At 49.5% G+C, this 18,651-nt stretch overlaps 1 protein-coding gene across 1 annotated transcript; it reads right to left on the minus strand.

The window, feature by feature from the left end:
• Positions 1–7,317: 7,317 nt before the first annotated feature.
• LOC130258492 (uncharacterized) lies at positions 7,318–17,926 on the minus strand. The gene is made up of 12 exons (XM_056501894.1): positions 17,184–17,926; positions 16,610–16,867; positions 16,170–16,451; positions 15,781–16,065; positions 15,579–15,675; positions 11,942–12,009; positions 10,496–10,624; positions 9,025–9,285; positions 8,207–8,491; positions 7,818–8,102; positions 7,600–7,696; positions 7,318–7,465 (listed from the first exon to the last, which is right to left on the minus strand). The coding sequence occupies exons 1-12, from the start codon at positions 17,260–17,262 to the stop codon at positions 7,420–7,422; spliced, it is 2,172 nt and encodes a 723-aa protein (XP_056357869.1). The 5' UTR covers positions 17,263–17,926; the 3' UTR covers positions 7,318–7,419.
• Positions 17,927–18,651: the final 725 nt, after the last annotated feature.

Consider the following 18,651-nt stretch of genomic DNA (forward strand, 5'->3'; position numbering starts at 1 on the left):
CTCAGCCTAGAGTGTGCATGTAAAATTACTTTAATTTTTTTTATTTTCAGAATTCTCAGTAGAAGGCATTTTCAATCTCATGCGCCTCTGTACCATCATGACTGTCACAGAATGTTTTAGGGGATTTAAACATTCTGATTCTTTTATAAAGATAAGTGAGGAAAATAACAGCATTATCTCTCTTCCACACTCTGTTTTTCACTATTAGAATTTCTCCATGGCCTTTTATGTTTTTCTGTGGTCTGCCCAAGTCGGTAGCTGTCTTGGTTTGAAAGACAGGTGTCTGCTAGGGAATGCAGGGGTCTCCCTTGAAATGGAGCATAAACTCCCTCCCTTTGAATTATTATAATTTTGAAATTAAGGGGGTTTCAGGCAAAGATATGGGGAATAACAGTTCTTTACTAGTACGTATAACAAGTCAAAAAACCCAACAACCACGGAATTAATAACAGAAAAGGAACCCAGCTCCAGCCCTCCCGGCCGCGGGCGCTTTCCCTTTGGTGCAGTTCCCATCAGAGCCGGCAGGGAGCGCTTGCGGCTCCCGGTGGGCGGGGCAGGTGCGATGTTCCCCCGCGGCTGCAGGGGGCGCTGTGGCGCGGGCCCGGGGAGCACGCGGTAACGGCGGCGGGCCCGGACGGGGAGGGGGGGAAGAGAGAGGCTTTGCTCACGGGCCCTGCGCAGCGCCGGTCCTGGTGCTGCAGCAGGACGCTCGGAAACAGCAAACTGAAGCGGCAGGGTGACCTGGGAGGGCGGGGGGCCGGGGTCCAGCAGCAGAAGAGGCAGTTTCTGGCTGGGCTATAGCCGGGGTAGCGGTGACCCTCTTCCTCTGAAGCCAAGAGTGATGAGAGAGAGCAAACTGCCCCCCGTTCTCCTTTCACCTGCTTCTAATCTCGCAGTGTCTCTGTCCCTCCCTCCGAGAGAAACTCTTAAAAACCAGAGAGGTTGGTTCCACCACCCCTGTCTCAATAGCCATCAATGCTTCTTTAGCAAGTGAATGGGAAAATTTCCACAGGCAACAGGTAAAAGAAAAGTACTAGTTGCTAGTCCCACCCATTCACGACTGATTCATCATTAAGATGTTTCTAATAATAAACACTGATTTGTTGTCTTTCACCTCATACTTTCTGAGCCTTAATTCGAGGTTTTCTTTGCAACTCTGGGCTCAAGCACATTAGCTGTCCTTTGGTGCTCCTCCTTCTCCTAAACTAAAACCTGCATGTGACGACTTGCTCTCGGACACAGAGCTTCTGTTCACATCCTGAATATTTCTGGGATTACAAGTGAATTGTGCGATACGACTAGTTTTGGGGGTTAATAGAGATGAGCTGATCAACTAGCACAAGGGACTTCACTGGGTAATTTGGTCTCTAGGTCATATCTAGAACTATTGTTTGTTTCTAGGTTTCAAACCTTGTTATTTTATAAACTGACCAAGATGCAAAGACAGAAATTATAAATACTGAAATAGCTAATTCAAAAGTAGTCCTGCCCAGAAAACTGGAGTCACTCATTAAAGTTAAGGTTCCCATCATCGTTCAAGGTAATGATGCAGGATAATAAAAGCTTGTATAATGAGTGGCAGAGTACAACCTGACCAGTGACCATCACCCATTCCTGAGCACAGCCAGAGACCATTTCCCCAGGTCACTGTCCCCAAACTCCACCAATGCAAAGGCTTGCTTAGCTGCCACCCCACTGATTCAAGGTGTTATGGCCAAGTGTATTTTGGTGATATAGACTTACACAACAGCTGGAGATTGTTGCTCTTCTTTTTCCTGTTGAGATTTTAAAGTTATCCATTGAGAACAAAGTGGTGGAATTATACAGGAACCATCTTGAATGCTAAAATAAATTTGGGCAGTGTTTCTTCTTGTAGAAATTAACCCACAGAAATTTTTTTCACTAGTGGAAAAGTCACTGCAAAGGCAAAACCCTGCAATGCTAGTTTTACTTAACCTTAGTACAAATCCCAAAACAAATTCCAATGCTGCAAAACATTCAGGTATCTGAATGTGTAAACCAACCTATCCTGTGATTTAAACTGGGGTCATTGCAGACAGGAAACTCTTTCTAGACACCTTTCTTTTCATACACTACTTTGGATAAGTTCAAGTGTACCATAATTAGGGTGGTAGAGCTTGTTATAATTTCAATCTCCTTTTATCCACTGCATTTGTGTACAGCTCAGCTATAGCAAACACCAGAACAAGAAAGTATTTAAATTTACCCTGAATCAGCCGTAAGAAACCCTAGCAAGCTGTTCCTCTTATTTTCTACTAAAAAAACCCCCAACTTTAGGCATCAGACTACTTTGGGACTTCTTAGATATTTGGAAAAGGTAATGACCCTAGGTGAAAATAAAGTCCTCTAGACTGTTCAGTATGTGTAGCCTATGTCAGAGGAAAAAAAAAAAACCAAAAAAACAACAAACATTATTTTTCAAAGTACTAAAACTCATTCTGGAGAAAAAAAAAGGAACTGCATGATCACCTTGGAAATACCCAGGGTGGGGGGTGTGTTGGAGAAGAAAAGTTTTTTCCTTCTTTTTTACACAACAAGTAAATTCCACAGAAATAGTCTGTCATCACCAATATATTTAATGAAGATTGCTATAATGACTTGAATGCTCTTTCTCTGTTTATCACAGCTATGAGGATTAAAATTTAGCATACTGTTGTTCAGTACAGTATATATTTCTCTTTGCTTGAAGTCTTTATGCACAGATTGTCAAAAGAAAATTTCAAAAACACCAAAACACACCAAAAAAACCCCAAAATAAAAATTCACTCCACCAAAAGCAAATAGTATGAAGGAAATCAGATCACAGTACCCAAAGGAAGCTGATATCTCCAGCCTCAGGCTATTATCATAGGGACTCTGACTGTTGACTTAAGGTGACCTCTGTCATCTGCAACAAAATTTCCAATCAAAGAGCTGAATCAGTTGATGAATTGGCCAAATGCTCAGATCATTCTGGCTGGCAGGAGAGGGAGAAAGGAGAGAGGAAAAAGAAAGAGAAATCTTAAGATTTCAGCTTTATTTTGGTATTCAAGTCCATATGTGTTGCCCTCAAAATTACAGTTGCTAGAGCTGCTACTGCCTTCAATTTTGCTCACTGCCATTTGAAATCCTGCGCTTTCCTTCACAGACAGCCATTGCTCTTGCCAGCAGCATGAGAAAGACAGGCAAAGGAAAAGCAATTTCCAGGTGCAAACTGTCACCCCCAGTGGCAAGAGACCTCGGTCCCAGCTTTCCATGGCAGAACTACTGTCCTCCACCTCTCTGCCCTTCCACACCTTTAGGTCTGGGGGGAAAAACCCTTTAAAACATTAGACACAACCTGCTTGCACAAGCACAGATTCACAGGAACTGCAGTCCCAGTACAGACCATTGTGAGTGGGTAGCACAAGTGAAGCTAAAATAAGCTGTAGTCAGGGAAACATTCCAAGAGAGCTGTATGGACCATGAACATGGGTCTGAACTGGTAGAAGGTGATATGGTGTATGGGGCTGAGTGAGTCCAGCTGCTAAGTAAAATAAGCATGCTACTGGTTCAGACACATGGGCTGAACAGAAAAAACTCAAAACAATACAAACAAAACCACCAGAAAAAGGGCTAAACTGAGGTAAATAGTAATGGCAAAGGATTAATAGAATCCACATGGATTTGTGGCCCTTCTTTCTCTGGTACGTGTGATGATTGTCTGGAAAGTTGCTGTGGCCTTGAACGTAGAGTTTAAGAGCTTCTTATTTTACCTTCAGGAACGCACAAGAGGGCAATTAGAGCAATTCGGGAGCAAGCTGGCTAGAATAATTTGCTGCATGTTTTTAGTGTGTTTATCCCAATTTCTATGCTGGAGGGAGAAACAGGAAGAATGCCTATTTAGTATCTATCTTCAAGAGAGAAATTACCTCTTGTCCAATTTTGAGATGATTATCAGAATTCAAAGCATGTTTACAAAAGCAGCAATCTGGAACAAGTCATTTTGCAGCATGACTGAAACAGTTCCTGCATCCTTTCCCAGTCACTCAGTTCTGGGATCATGCTGAGGCAGCTATGTGAGCAGCAAGCATCAGCTCTGCAGCTATTAGAAAGATTTCAAGAGGACAAGAAATTACAAAATAGAGAAGGCAATAAAGAGATGCATAATTAGCCAAGGATGAATGGGCTTCCAAAATTCAGGCCAGAATTAACTAAATTCAGATTATTTGTAGGAAACAAATAACAAGAGAGATGGCTCTCTCTCCTTATCTAAATATGTTTGCTCCAAACAGGAAATACCTTAGAAGGAACAATTTAGGTTTCTCTGTCATAAATTGTGGATGCAAGTGCACTTTCCACTCTGCAGAGCTACTGTGGAAAGCATGGAAGGGAAGTTGGTAATTCATTTTTGCAGACCAGTAAGAAGGTAGGCATTGCCAAAAAAGGTGATGGAGAAATTGCCTAAGACAAGAAAAGCTTAACAAGCAGGTCTGGAGGAACTGGCATCAGGTGAAAAGGTCAACACTTTGCTGGCAGAGATGCACATGATGTATCTCCCATATGAGGAGTAGTGGGGGGAACGGGGCCACCTACATCCTTCCACTGAAAAACCATATCAGGTTATTTGACCAGCCAGAGCATGCAAAATGAGGGAAGATTTACCCCTCTCCCTTTGCTTTAGCTCCTTCTCTCTAAAATGGGGCTTCATATAGTCCCTCCCTCCACAGGGCTGAAAAAAGATGCTGTGAAACTTGTGCTGTGTGCTATAACCAGAAGGATTTGGTAATTTTTAACAGTTATCATGGACTCAAGAGGTAAGACTTGAGTTGCCCACTACGTGTGAAAAGAAAGTAATTTAATGACTACTTAGTCACGATTGCTCTTTGCTGTTCACTTGGTTGAGGTGAAGGAAGTCCTGAGAAAACATTTATTCTAAGAAAAGTTACCAAAGCTGACAGTCTTCATCTGCATTGTAACTTCCACTGGAACATGGAGAGAGGGATCTGGAACGCATATGCAGTCCTGAGATTAGGAGGTTTTTAATGGCTAATGCATTTTCTGCAAATGTACAAAGTGTCATCTGACATATGTGTACTCCTCATGGATCTTATTTCCCAATAATTGGAGTGTAACTGATAGGCTGCTGTGCCTCTTGGAAAGTGTGTGCCTTGATTGGAAAATATTGGGGTCTTCAATGCCTTTAAGGGGGAATAGAAAACTTCTATCTATGGCAGAGATAATACCATTGTGGTGTTAATTAGGCATTAACAATTTAGGTAGGAAAGCATATTTTGGGGATTAGTGACCATCTGGGAGAAACCAATGGCCTAAGAAAACCTAATTATTAGTGTATAGGCCTTGTTCTTACTCAAGGTCATTAGTAGGGCTGTAGGATCAGAGTCCAAATATCCGTTCAAAGGTGCCTCTGACCCCTGAGTTTGTGCCTGGTTTGCAGCCAGCTGCAAATAAACTGGTACTGTTGAGAAGGTTTTGAAAGCATTCAGAAACCCTGTTTGAATGAGGGATTAAAGGTTCAAAGATAAGATAAGGTTTAATCTTTTCAGTTTATAATATCCATCAATTAATTTATTTTATAATAAGGGTTTTACCCTGGAGCTCATTAGAAGCAGTTTTGCTGGTGTCAGTCCCCAAAGACAAATCTAAGACACTCCTTGGTGTTTCTCAAAATAAGTGGGAATTGCAGAATAACCCACCCAAACAAGGAGATGTTATTGCTTTGGTATGAAATTTGAAAGTTTAAATTTTAAGTAGTTTTATATACACGCTTTGTGTACATACTCATAGGTATGTGCATACAGAAAGAGAGAAAGAGGGAAACAATGTGATGACAATGGCCCAAATGGTTGGATTATTTCATCAGGTCTTATTTCTCTGGCTCCCCCAGACAGGTGATGCACCACAGCTTTGGGTTTTTAAGCAGGCCTGACAATTGCAAACATCTTCCTGGTTTTTTGCTTTTATCCTGAAATCTGGAGCTGAGGCAGGAAAGGCCTTGGGCCCATCCTCAGCTCTTCAGTGGAGACTGAGGGCTGGGGTCATGCGGAATCAGCAGGAAGCCACAGCGAGTGCTTGGAAGAGCAGGCCCAGGTTTGCATGGGGCCAAGGGCAGGGATGGGGGTCTGGCTCAGCCCCACCACACCTGGTGGCCAGTGAACGGTGACAGAGGAGGAACACTGGTGGCATTGGTGGATGGGCCGTGGCATGGCCAACGGAAAGGTGAGGTGGGCAGGGCAGCGGTGCCGGGGATCTACCGGGCACCAGGTAAGGTTAGGTGCAGTACCGGGTCAACATTGGCAGCTTGCTCAGGCACGGTCAGGCAGGGACCCTGCTGGCTCCAGGCAACTGAGCAGAGATGGTGCTGCCCAAGCAGCCTGTGGTGAAGGCCGTGGGGAAGCAACTACCCTGCAGCAGCCCATGAAGGTCCACACCTGCAGAGATCCACCTGCAGCCTTTGGAGGAGCCCAATGTCATACAAGGTGAGTGTGCCTGAGAGAGATTCTGACCCTGTGGAGACACACTGCTGGAGCAGGTTCCTGGCAGAACTTGTGACCCTGAGGAGAACCCACACTGGAGCAGCCTTTTCCTGAAGGAGTGACCCCATAGAAAGAACCCATGCTGGAGCTGTTTGTGGAAGACAGTCTCCTGTGGGTGGGAGCAGGGTGAGGAGGAAAGAGCAATGGACAATACATATTAAACTGATGATAATCCTCATTCCGCATCCTGCTGTGGGGTGTGTCTCAGAGTCTCCCAGAGATGGTTCTTTCATGGCTGTCAGGCATAATGGAAGGGTGACAGTCCCCCATCCTTCCAGCTTTTACAGAGACTAGAGGCAGGTATGGGGGCAGGAGTCAGAAGGGGAGGAGATCCTGATCTAAAACCATTCAGGTCTGAGGGTGAGATCAGACCTGGAGATGGAGCAGCTCAATGTGCTCAAAATGTGTCAGGGATTTCAGGGGTGTCACTTGGGTCTTCCCTTCCCCTTCTTTCCCCAGTGAAAGAGCTCCATGATTTGTGGCCTGCTCTATCCTACATCTCACTCAGCAGTCCCACAGTGGTCTGGCCTTGGGTTGTAACTGCCCTGTCAGGAACACACACTGGCCATGGAGAGATGTGGGAGAGGCTATCACAGGACTGGCTTCTCCTGACATGCCAGGTGGAGTCCAACTAGAGTCCAGGAAAAGGAAATCTCTAGCTGCAATATGGAGTCTCTGTAGTGTGCCAAGTGGTTTCCTGAGAAAAGCTCCTGAGGGGAAAGAAAGGTAAGAGACACAACAGCCACATGCATCAGGGGAAATTTTTAGCTGTTTAATGCAGTGGTTTTCCAGAAAAAAAGCTGTGTTGGTGCTGATGGGTCAGGGGTGAGACATGAAGTAAGAAGGGAGAGCAAGCAGTTGTTGCTGTGGGGGCAACCAGGCCTCAAATGATGAATTCCTGGGTCTCCCATGTAGCCTCGTTACCTGTCCTGCAAAGGGTATTTATGTGTGAGCTGTGCTGACAGTCAGGGAGTTCAGCCCTACCGAGCTGCTTCTGCTGCAACCCGTGGACTGACGTACATGCCCATAAATTTTACAGCAGGTGATGGGAGGGAGAGCTCACCTGTTCTTCCACCACCAAAATCCCCCAGCAGAGGCTGTGGCCACAAGAAGCAGCACTGCAATGGTGATGCTGATGGTTGGAGCTGTGCTGTGGTTTTCTAGGAAAGGGAAAGAAGAGGGCAACTGTGTGAGGGTGACAGTGCCAGTCAGGAGCTGCCCCTCACAGGGTCAGTGTCTACTATCTGCAGCCTGCACCACATCCCCATGGGTGGCACTTACCCCACGGGATGAGAAGGCTGCGGGTGCCCAGACTGTGGTGGCGCACACGGCAGACATAGCTGTGCCCATCACGGGGGGCCACAGCCAGGACGCTGCGGAGCTGGTAGGTGAGGTCAGCGTTGGGCAGGATGGTGCTGGTGTTGAGCGCCGGGCCTGGAGGCACCTCCTGGCCATCCCGCAGCCAGGCCACGCTGATGGGACGGGGATAGAAGCCAGTGACATGGCAAACAAGCAGCAGCTGGTCTAGGCTGGGGGTGCGGGTGAAGACCGTGGCCACAGGCAACTCTGGGGAATGAGAGCAAAGCGGTGGGACAAGCCCTGGGGGGGCATAGCTGGGCCCCAGTGCGGGGGGCTTTGGGGTGGCTGTTGCAGGGTCAGGGTGGTCTCACCTTGTCTCTCCAGAATTTCTCTCCCATACCTCTTCAGGGTTTGGAAGTTGCTCTGGCATATCCAGATGGTGAGAAGGTACTCCAGGAGCACTTTGACAGATTTCTGCCTGTTGAGGCTCTTGCTGACCACCTCTGCCACCTGGGATGGCTGCCGGGCCTCCCAGCGTTGTTTATCTACCTCAAAAGTTACGAGGTCTCTGCCACCCCAGCCAACATTCAGGAAGCTGTGACTTGTCATATTGGGACACAGCACACAGCCTGCACGGAACTGGACCACCAACGGGTCTGTCAAGGGCAAAGCCAGTGGAGAGGTCCCATGAGTGTATGGAACATGCATGGCATGAGGTGGGATGTGGCTGAGGGCACATACAGGGATGCAGTGGAAAACAGGGTGCAAAGGGCAGCAGGGGTTAAGGCCATACTTCAGGTTGACAGACATCCTGCAAGCCCTCAGGCCCTTTGGAAGAATGAAGTGGAAACTGATATGGGGTGCTTGCCTAAAAAGAATTCTCTCCCTCAAAACATTTGCCCCCAGTTTTCTCTTTCATGATCTTCTCTGTGTTAGTACTGCAGCTCCAGTAAATCTGGTGGCAGCCCCTGACATACATTCCTTGTTCCAGATGGTAGAAGCCTCGAGGGGTATTTTTGGTCTGCTGCCCTACCCACCCCTGCTAGTCATATGCCCCAGCAGCTGCAGTGTTTCAGGAGCTGTCACACCCTGTGAGACTCCCCCAAATGCCATCTTGGTGGGGAGGAGGCCACAGCCAGAAACTGGGGAGAAAGACTAGGGCTCTGGCAGGACTCTTTCCTGTACTTACAGTGCTGTTTTGTCTGCTGAACTGTGTCATGCACAAATCGGATCATATTGCGCAGAACAATTTTGTACTGGGACATGATCTTTTCCCCATCTCCTTCAGCTGCAGCCTGGCTGACCCAGGGCCAGTGGAAGTGGATGCTCCAGTTGGCTGGATCCAGTGTTAAGATGGGTATGTCCCCTACAAGTGCCACGCATGACACCTCAGCAGAGCTGATGTTGGCAAAGAGGCCAGTCAGGAGGTACTGGATAACCTGTGGCTCTGCTAGGAGACAGGATGGAGACAGGAAAGGGTGTAGGAAGAAGATGAGTGGAGGTGCTAAAGGGGAAATGGGAAGTGGAGGTGCTGGAGAGGGAACAGGGAATTCAGGCTAGATAATAAAAAAGACATTTTTTTGTGAGGAGTAGTGAGATACTGGCACATGTTACCCAGACATCCAGATGGATACCCCGTCCCTGCAAACATTCAAGGCCAGGTTGTTTGGGGCTCTGAGCGGATAAGGTGTCCCCGCTCATGGCAGAGGGGTTGGACTGAATGGCCTTTAAAAGTCCTTTTTGCCCCAAATCATTCTGCACTTCTATGATTCTATGCTCTTCATCGTGCTCAGGGGTTGCTTTCCTGTCTGGACTTCCTCTGACTTCACTGCTCTTCTTCCTTCTCTATTTTAATTTTGACAAAGTGGTTGTCTCCTGCAGAGGATTTTAGGCATTTTGTCCCCTCTCTTCCATGCCTCCCTCTTGGACAGAGCTGCTGTCTGACTGTGCAGAGCAGATGAAGGGGCACCTTGCTGCTCATTTGGGGTGATGCTTCCACCCAGGAGAAGAACCTGTGCCAGGACCTGTATCTGCCAAAGACACAGTACAGAGGATATGGAGGATGGTTGATAGGAAAGGGCATTTTGTCCAGGTTTGGGATTCCACGTTAGGGTCAGGACACCAGCCCAGCCCGAGATCAATCTTGCCTTTCTGTGTCTGATGCTGTCTGCCCCAGAAGCATAAGGTCTCATGGGGTTGTGGTAAAACTCTCTTTGTGACAGCAGTACCCAAAACACCCTCTGGCAGGTGCAGCTCCCCAACGAACAAAAGGGCTGATGGAAGGGGCCCTCAGCACCATTTGGAGCTGAGATCTGCCTGGCACCAAGGGGCTCCCTGCAGGGGAAGGACATCTTGCAGGGAAACTAACACCCGAGGCCTGGCTGGGGACCACTGTTGTCTCTTCTGCTTGGGTGCCCAAGTCCCTGTGTCGGAGCTGGTGGGGCAGAAGTCCTGCGCTGGAGGCAGGAACAGAGGCGGTGGGCAGGGGCAAAGCATGTGTGGGTGGTGCACAGTGAGAGGTGGCTCTCTGATGCTGGGAATCATCCACCCCCACATACAGCACGGTGGCCTGGCCATGCCTCCCCTGAGCAGAACTTGTGGAGTCCTCTGACAGGGCAGGGGGGTGAGAGCAGTTGAGGTGAGCCAGGGCTCCCACTTACCCTCTGGGTCTGCCCACATCCCAGGGAGGAGGATCGGGAGAAAGAGGAAGAGGAGGAGGTGAGGGGGCTGCATGGTGCATGCGGCAAGGCTGAAGAAGCAACAGCAGTAACTGTGAGAGGAGGAAGAACCTGTGGGATCCAAAGCTTCAACCCAGCCCAGCAGTCACTGCGGTGGCTCCCCACCGATTGGAGAATCAATGTGTCAGGGAGGGGCCCAGAGGTCCTAAGCTGAAGGCTGGGGACGCGTGGGAGGGACAAAAGCTGAAATAAGGTCTTGAGGGCGAAGTACCATGACATGCTGGGGCTGGGAACAGCCCAGCCAGAAGGAGAAGGCAGGGAAAGAGAGTCCCAGGAAACAGCACTAGGAAAAAAGATAAACATCTAAGCTGGGCTTTCCTGACTCCCCCTCCCCACCAATATTACATTGTCCTATTCCTGTTCTTGTGGGACGCATCAGCACCAATGCAGATGACAATGGCTTTTGGATTTCAAACCTGACTGAAGATGTTTGCTGTCCTCTCAACCCCTGCATAGGGAGAAAGAATACTTTGAGTCACCCCCCCTCCCACTCAGGCTGCTCCTGCATCACTTGTGTAATTCTGGGGATGAGGCTCCCAGGAAGGAGGTGACAAACTGTACCACCTAGTCCCAAGCTGTAGCACACTGCTGGGGAGCCCCAGGTCTGCTCTAAACACCTGGGGATGGGCCTAGCAACTCCCCTTTCCTTCCCACCAGCTTTGGTGTGTGTTGGGGGTTGAGTGTTTTTCCTATTGCTGTGTCAATTTAAAGAATTTTTCCCATTGTCATGCCAATGGAGCTGCCGGGTACACTGCGGATCTTTGCGGGCTCTGGACAAAAGGGGTAGGTGGGATCGCCTTGGAGAGGGGCTCTCATGCTTCCGGAGGGGACTTGTGTTTCCGGGGGCGGGGGGAGGAGGATCCTCTCGGTCTTGGAGCCGCGCGGCGGAACGCAGGAGAGAGCCAGACCCTCTGTGATCACCTGCCCTGCATCTGCCCTGCTCCAGCCTCCAGTCTCTGTGGACACAGCTGAGCACCAGAACCCAACGGTGAGCGAGGAGCTGCCCGCCCCAGCCGCTCCCCCCTGAGACCGGCGCGGCCGCGGCCGCCCCTTCCTGCCTCCACTCCCGCCGAGAGAGAGCGTGCTCACAGCTAAAGAAAGGACTGGAACCGAGTAATCTGTTCTGTTTTGTTAGTAATTTTAACAACTGCTGTTGTTTCTGCTGGTACAGTTAGATATATTAGTAAAAGAGCTGTTATTCCTACCCCCTTATCTCTGCCTCAGAGTCCTTGATTCAAACGTTTATAATATTTGGGGGAAGTGCAATTCGGGTCTCTGTTTAAAAGGAAAATTTCTGCCTTTCTTGGCAGACCCCTGTCCTTCAAACTAGGACAGTGTGGAATCCAGTCCCCCTCCCAAAAAGCCCACTGTGCATGGGAACAGAAATGGTGTGAGCCATTCGCCTGCTCTGTTCCCACTGGCACCAGAGTTCAGTGCTGGAGGGATCATGGGGTGACCACAGTCAGCCTCTCCCTCACAATATCTCCAGTCGACTGCTCTTCCCCAACTCCTCCCCTCAACATGCAGTTTCTCTTCCCCTTTTTTTGGGTGGTGCCTGCACTGGGGGCTAAGGCGGAACAAAACCACAACCAAGGGCAAGTCTGAGGGGTGCACCTTGATAGCATCCAAATACTGAATACTTTTGATTCCATAGAGCTGTCCCAGAGAGAAATAGGGATGCTGTGGCAGCCTGGTAGGCCCAGAAATGACATCAACTTCCCCAGCAGCATGACGCAGGGGATGTCCAGCTATGCCACCACAAGGTCCACATCCCTCCCACTAGTCCTAGACCCAGAGGAGCCTGCTTGTCTGTCAGGATGGCAAAGCGCAGCCATGGGGCAGCCAGGGAGGGAAGAGACAAGGGGGCTTTTGTCTCTGCAGTCCTGTGAGGTGATCACTTGTCCCCATGGTCTCACCTGAGATGACTGCTGGTCGCTACTTGCTGAGCACCTGAGAGGCCATTCATAGCCCTCTGTCCTGTGCAGGTGCATGTGACACTACTGGTGTCTGAGTTGCTCATAGGACAGGACCAGGCACCTGGCTTGTGTGGATGGTTACAATGTGTTCAGCCCCTTCAGAAATTCCTCCAGATGTCTCCTGCTGTTGTAGTGGATCTGCTTTAAACTTCCACTTTAGCCCTTCCACTTCTCTATTGAATGTACTTCTAATGTTTGGGGTTTTTTTCACTTCCTTTTTTTGCTCACAACTTCTTCCTCCTTCATATTGTCACATCTTTGTTCTGAAAATGACCCAAGGGGACAGGAGGCTGTTGGTCCATAGAGATCACTGGTCCTCAGAGTCCTCTCAAGTGACCATGGTACTCAGAGTCACTCCCAGGTCCTCACAGTTCCCTCAAGTGACATTGGTCCTTACAGTCCTCTCAAGTGATTACTGGTCCTCACTTTCCTCCTGCCCTAGAGTACTGTAGGACTTTAAAGTTCTCATGTGGCCTCTGGTCCTCAAAAACCCCACAAGGGACATTGGTCCTTGCAATCTCTCCTGAGGTGATGGATGTGACCCCCAAGCTGTGCCTGGGTGAGTTGGGATGGGGTGGACAGAGATGCAGTTCCTGGACAGAGATGCAGTGCCTCTGGGTGCCATACTGGGTAGGTGAGTGAGCAGCAGCAACTGCTACACTGGGCTGTGATTAGGGGCCTAGGGAACTCTCTAAAAATACCTGGGTGGGGTGTGTTATGTAAGATCTCTTCGGGAAGTGAGACAACACTTGCAGACATCCCCCTGGTACCAGGTGTTTGTGAGTCTTATACTGTAGGGTCTCTTGGGAGGTCATTCACATGAACAGCTTTCCTTAACAGGTTTCCTCACTAGCTGCACCTGCTCTTCAGGTCTGCCTGGTCCCGTGAGTGCTTCAGGATATTCCACTTTGCTTCGGAGAGGAATTGCCCCATTTGCCCTGAGGGTGCCAAGGCTGCAGGGAGGCATGCCCACACCTAAGAGTTTCATCTGTCTGTCCCAAGTCAGCAGGGGCTGGGAGAGGCTTGATGTCACTCTTGCAGAGAGGTCCTTGAGCCCTGTGATGCTAGCAGATGACACTGTCTGCTAGGGAAATACAGTCCTCACCCCAGCAATGTCGTTTTCAAGTTCTGGCCAGGGGAGAACAAACACCATTGGATTTGTGGTGGAAATAACCAGAAGCCAGCCAGATTTTCTGGCTTGCATACAACTGCCAGACTTATCCTGGGAAACTTTGCAGGAAGTTGTCCAGTGAAACTAAACCTTTTGAAGCTACATGTTCTAGTTGATTTGGGTCATAAACTACATGCCTTCCTGTGTGTGTGTGTGAACTCTGCTATCTTTGATGGGACATGGGCTTCCTTTTTCTCCCAAAATTGGAAGGATACACATGTACAGTTTTTTCCCCATGTCTTGGTGCTTTCTGCAAGTAGTGCAAATAATTCAGCAGTGTTTCAGCTTCTATACATGGCTGATCAAAACCTCTTCAAGCCCATTCAACTGCTAAGGAAAGGCACATAATCTTAGTGAAAATATGAACGGTTTATTTTAATTTCATACACATCTGCAGCTCCCGCAACAGAGTTTCAATGTTACTCAGCACTTCATAAAGCCATTTCTGGCCCGGTTCTGTTAGTCTCTGTCCTGGTTTGAAGGACAGGTGTCTCCCAATAAAGGCAGAAGCTTTTCTTTGAAATGGAGAATGTAAACCCCCTTCCTCCAAATTATTATTATAATTTTGAAATTAAGGGACTCTTAGGCAAAGATAGGGGAATTAGTAATAACAATTCTTTATTAGGAAAATTAAAGTAGAAATACAGTATTACAAAGAAAAATCCCAACCTTGACAGAGTCAGAATACAACCTGACACCCTGTCAGTCAGTCAGGGTGTTGGTAGCAGTTCCATTAAATGATGGCTACAGTCCTCTTGCAGTGGCAGATATGGTTCAGCTGAAGCAGTGGTCCTGTAGAAAGGTGCAGTTTGCTTCTGAAGGTTCAGAGATGAATCTTTCAGATGTGGAAATGTCCGGCTTTCCTCTGAAATCCAGTGGAAAGACTAATAACTTGCTGTTCAAAATTTCTGTTTTTTATTTTAGTAGGAAAGGCTTGGCTCCTCCCCCTGGCTGGAGCATCTCCCAGTGGGATGATGTAATTTTATCAGTCATACAGTGGGACTCAATGGCTCAGCAGCAAATGATATTTTCCTGGAGGGAGGATGGGTTGTGAAAAAGATAAAGATAATTGTCCCACCTGGTTTTAAAGACGGCCCATTAGTAGATAATATGTGCCATGGAGATAAGGATCACTGCCCCACCAGGCTTCAACAGATGGTGATAGAATACACATTTCTGGCCACACCAAACCAACACAGTCTGTGTGGAACAGTTCAGTCTCAGCACAAGTATTTCTGGAGTATGGTTAATAAAGGCAATTTTTAGAAAAAAAAAAAAAGCAAACCAGAAAGTCACAGTAGAAGGGGACAGATTTCCACCTTCTGACAAAAATGTCACTGAAGCAAAACCAGGAGAATTTGCCATTGGGCATTGAGGTGCCCTAAAGCATCAGTGGGTGGACTGGCCAGTGCCACAAGCTAAGAGATGATCATGTGTAACAAGTGAGGAGGTCTCAGACTTGCATTTGTGTGTGTTTAGAAAATTCATGTGAGTCAATAGCTCAGGTTTCTCTTGTGCATCTCTGAATTTAGTCTTGCAATTGGCAATGCCCAGAACTTAGGTGAAGCAGAAAAAGGTAGATCTTGTTGCTATGAAGGCAGTGGGAGGGAATGGGGACTGTTGGCTCCCTTCTGAGCTAAGCTTCTTTGCTCAGGATAGAGTTCCTGGATTCAGATTCCTCCATCTGTTGGTGCTTTCTGAAATGAGAGGGGGACAGCTCCATGTCAGAGACCTTATAGGAGTGCAGACAGCATCTGGCGGGGCCAAAGCAAGAGTTTTGCTGCTCAGTGCAGAAATCTCCTGGGAATTTCCTCCTGTCCTCTCTCACTGCCGCTCCATGGGGCAGACAGGGACTCACCTTTGTCTCCATACCCAAAACACTGACATGGCAGCTATGGCCGTGGCTGCAAGCAGCCCAGCCATGAGCCCTGTGATCAGCACCACTTCTGAGTTCCCTGGGAAACATAAGGAGAAGCTGCCATGAACTTTCTGGGTTTTGCTCAATATTGTGGGGCAGGGTGGCTCAGGATCCCCATTTCATCCCCATGGGTGGCACTTACCCCACGGGATGAGAAGGCTGCGGGTGCCCAGACTGTGGTGGCGCACACGGCAGACATAGCTGTGCCCATCACGGGGGGCCACGGCCAGGACGCTGCGGAGCTGGTAGGTGAGGTCAGCGTTGGGCAGGATGGTGCTGGTGTTGAGCGCCGGGCCTGGAGGCACCTCCTGGCCATCCCGCAGCCAGGCCACGCTGATGGGACGGGGATAGAAGCCAGTGACATGGCAAACAAGCAGCAGCTGGTCTAGGCTGGGGGTGCGGGTGAAGACCGTGGCCACAGGCAACTCTGGGGAATGAGAGCAAAGCGGTGGGACAAGCCCTGGGGGGGCATAGCTGGGCCCCAGTGCGGGGGGCTTTGGGGTGGCTGTTGCAGGGTCAGGGTGGTCTCACCTTGTCTCTCCAAAGCTGTCCTCCCATACTGCAGGAACACCTCCATTTCATCGGCACAAGTATCATTGAAAATTATTTCTACCAGCTCATTCAAGGCGGTGTAGTTCTGGAGAAATGACTGGACATACCGTGACAACTCGGTGTCCTGGGAGAGGGTCCAGGTGACATTCTCTGTATCAAAGCTGAGGAAATCCTGACCGTTGTAACCCACGTAGGCAAATGCCTGGGAGGTTCTGTTGGAGTACAGCACACAGCCTGCCATGCACTGAACCACAAAGGGGTCTGGTGGGTCAGAGAAGAGAGAGAGGTTACATGAGGGGCTGCAATTGCCTTCCTGCAGACATGGTCAGTGTCTCCTATACAGTGCCAACACTATCAGATCCTTCCCCACTTCCCAGCTGCTTTTCAGAAAGGGGATGCAATGAAGACTGGGCACTCACAGGGGATGTCCCTTTGCATGGCCCCTTCGTTGATCAGATGCTTGAACTTCTGCAAATAGACCTTAAGTAGGTTCTCAATGGTGTCCCAGTCAACGTGGGGCAGGGCTGGGCGCACCCAGGGCTGGCAGAAGTGGATGGACCATGTGTGTTTATCAAGACAACCAAGTTCAATGTCTTCAAGCAGGCCCAATCCCTCCATGTCCGTAAATGAAGTATTTTGGAAGGTGGTGGTCTGGAGCAGCCGGAGAGTGAAGGCCCCTACATGAGACAAGGGTTGACAGGGAGGAGATGGGACTGGGAGAAGAAGGCTGAGGAAAGTAGAGGAGCTGAGGAATGGGTCCTTGAGGTTGCAGGGATCTGTGGGTCCCCCATAAGCCCCTTACAGCCTTTGCAGCCCCAGTTCCCATCCCCTGCACCCACCTGTGGTGGCTGCATCCCTGCTGGGGAGGAAGTATGGAGCCAGGGGACAAGGAGGAGCAAGGAAACAAATGCCCAAGGTGGGTGGGGAGCAGGAAGCCTCTCCCCTATGGAGTCCCATGAAGGTAGGTATGTATGAGTCAGGGGTCCCACTTACCCTCCAGGTTTGCCCATGTCCCAGAGACGAGGAAGAGGTAGAGGAGGAGGGAGAGAAGGCAGCAGAGAGGGGACTGCATAGTTCCAGCAGCGAGGGCCGGAGTGTGCAGCAGCGGGTGCAGCAGCAGGAAGAATAGACTGTTGAGAGATGTGGCCTCAGATGTCTCCTCAGGCTGGCTCTGCCTGGGCAGCTCTGCTGGTGCTAATGGCCCTGGCAGCCAATGGGGCTGGCACTGAGGTTTAGGGGAGGGCTCTGAGGTTTCCCACTTGGAGTGAGCTGGAGCATCCTGAGTATGGCTGTGTGTGGTGGGGGAATTTGATTGTGAGCAAGGTCATTCCATTGTGTGCAGGAGTGGTCCCTCTTGGCTGCAGCAGCACTTTTACAATCAGGGTGATATGGGTGAACTGAGGCCTCTGTTCTACCCCCCTTTCAGGTGCACGTGTCACTTGGCCATGCGCTGTATGCATTGCCCTGATAGGAATGTCCCTTACTTGTGCCTGGCATATCTGGTCCTGCATAGAACAGACATTGCCACCTGCTTTGTGCTGCCAGGTGGGTTCACAACAGCATGGCTGGTTTCTCCACAGGGCAGGTAAGCCCTATTCCCATCACAGGGCTTCATGCCTGGGCTCTCTGTGCCCCCAGGCTGTGCACTGGTCCCATGCCTCTTTGTTACCTCCCAACCATACCATAGCCAGGCTACGCTGATGGGCCACAGGTATATAAGCCAATGATGTGGCAAACCTGCAGGAGAGCTGGGCCATGGCCTTGGAAAGCTCAGAGGGGTAAGAGAGTGAAGAAGAAAAGCTGATGGTAATATCCCTTGACCCCTCAGCACTGCTGGTCTTATCCTGAGGAAGGGACTTGCCAGAGTTGAGGTGATGAGCACTTTCAGCCTGGACCAGCTGGAGGAACAGATGGAACAGCTGGAGGGAGCAGTCCTCCAGGAGCTCTTCTTCAGGTGCAAGGAATGAAGGGACTAGAGCAGCTATAGTGTGGTGGTCCCCAAGGGGAAAGATAGGCTGCAGGGCCTGGAAAGGACTGCTTCCACTGACAGTCATCAGACTCCTGAAGCAGTGGCAGTTGGCTGGACAGGATCTTCAAGCTGGGATGGGGATGGGACTCCACCATGAAGCCTATTCCAGGGAGTTGCAGTGGATATGCAGCTTCCCCCTTTCTACAGAGTTCTATCCATGCCATGGGACATGGGAGCTGCCTCTCTGCTTCCCTGCACCCCACAATGTAAGGGAGCCTGAACACTGCCCTAAATGCCCTGACAAGGGAGGGCCTGAGGATCAGCTGCAGTCTGGCAACTCCCCTTCCCTTCCAACCAGCTTTGGTCAGGAATCTGGTCCCCCTCCCCAAGAGCATCCTGTGCATGGAAACAGAAATAGTGGGAGCCATCCCCCTGCTCCGTCCAAATTGGCAGCAGTGTGCAGTGCTGGAAGGACAATGTGGTGACCAGAGC

Source organism: Oenanthe melanoleuca, chromosome 12 (genome assembly GCF_029582105.1).
Source record: "Oenanthe melanoleuca isolate GR-GAL-2019-014 chromosome 12, OMel1.0, whole genome shotgun sequence".
Lineage (NCBI taxonomy): Eukaryota > Metazoa > Chordata > Aves > Passeriformes > Muscicapidae > Oenanthe > Oenanthe melanoleuca.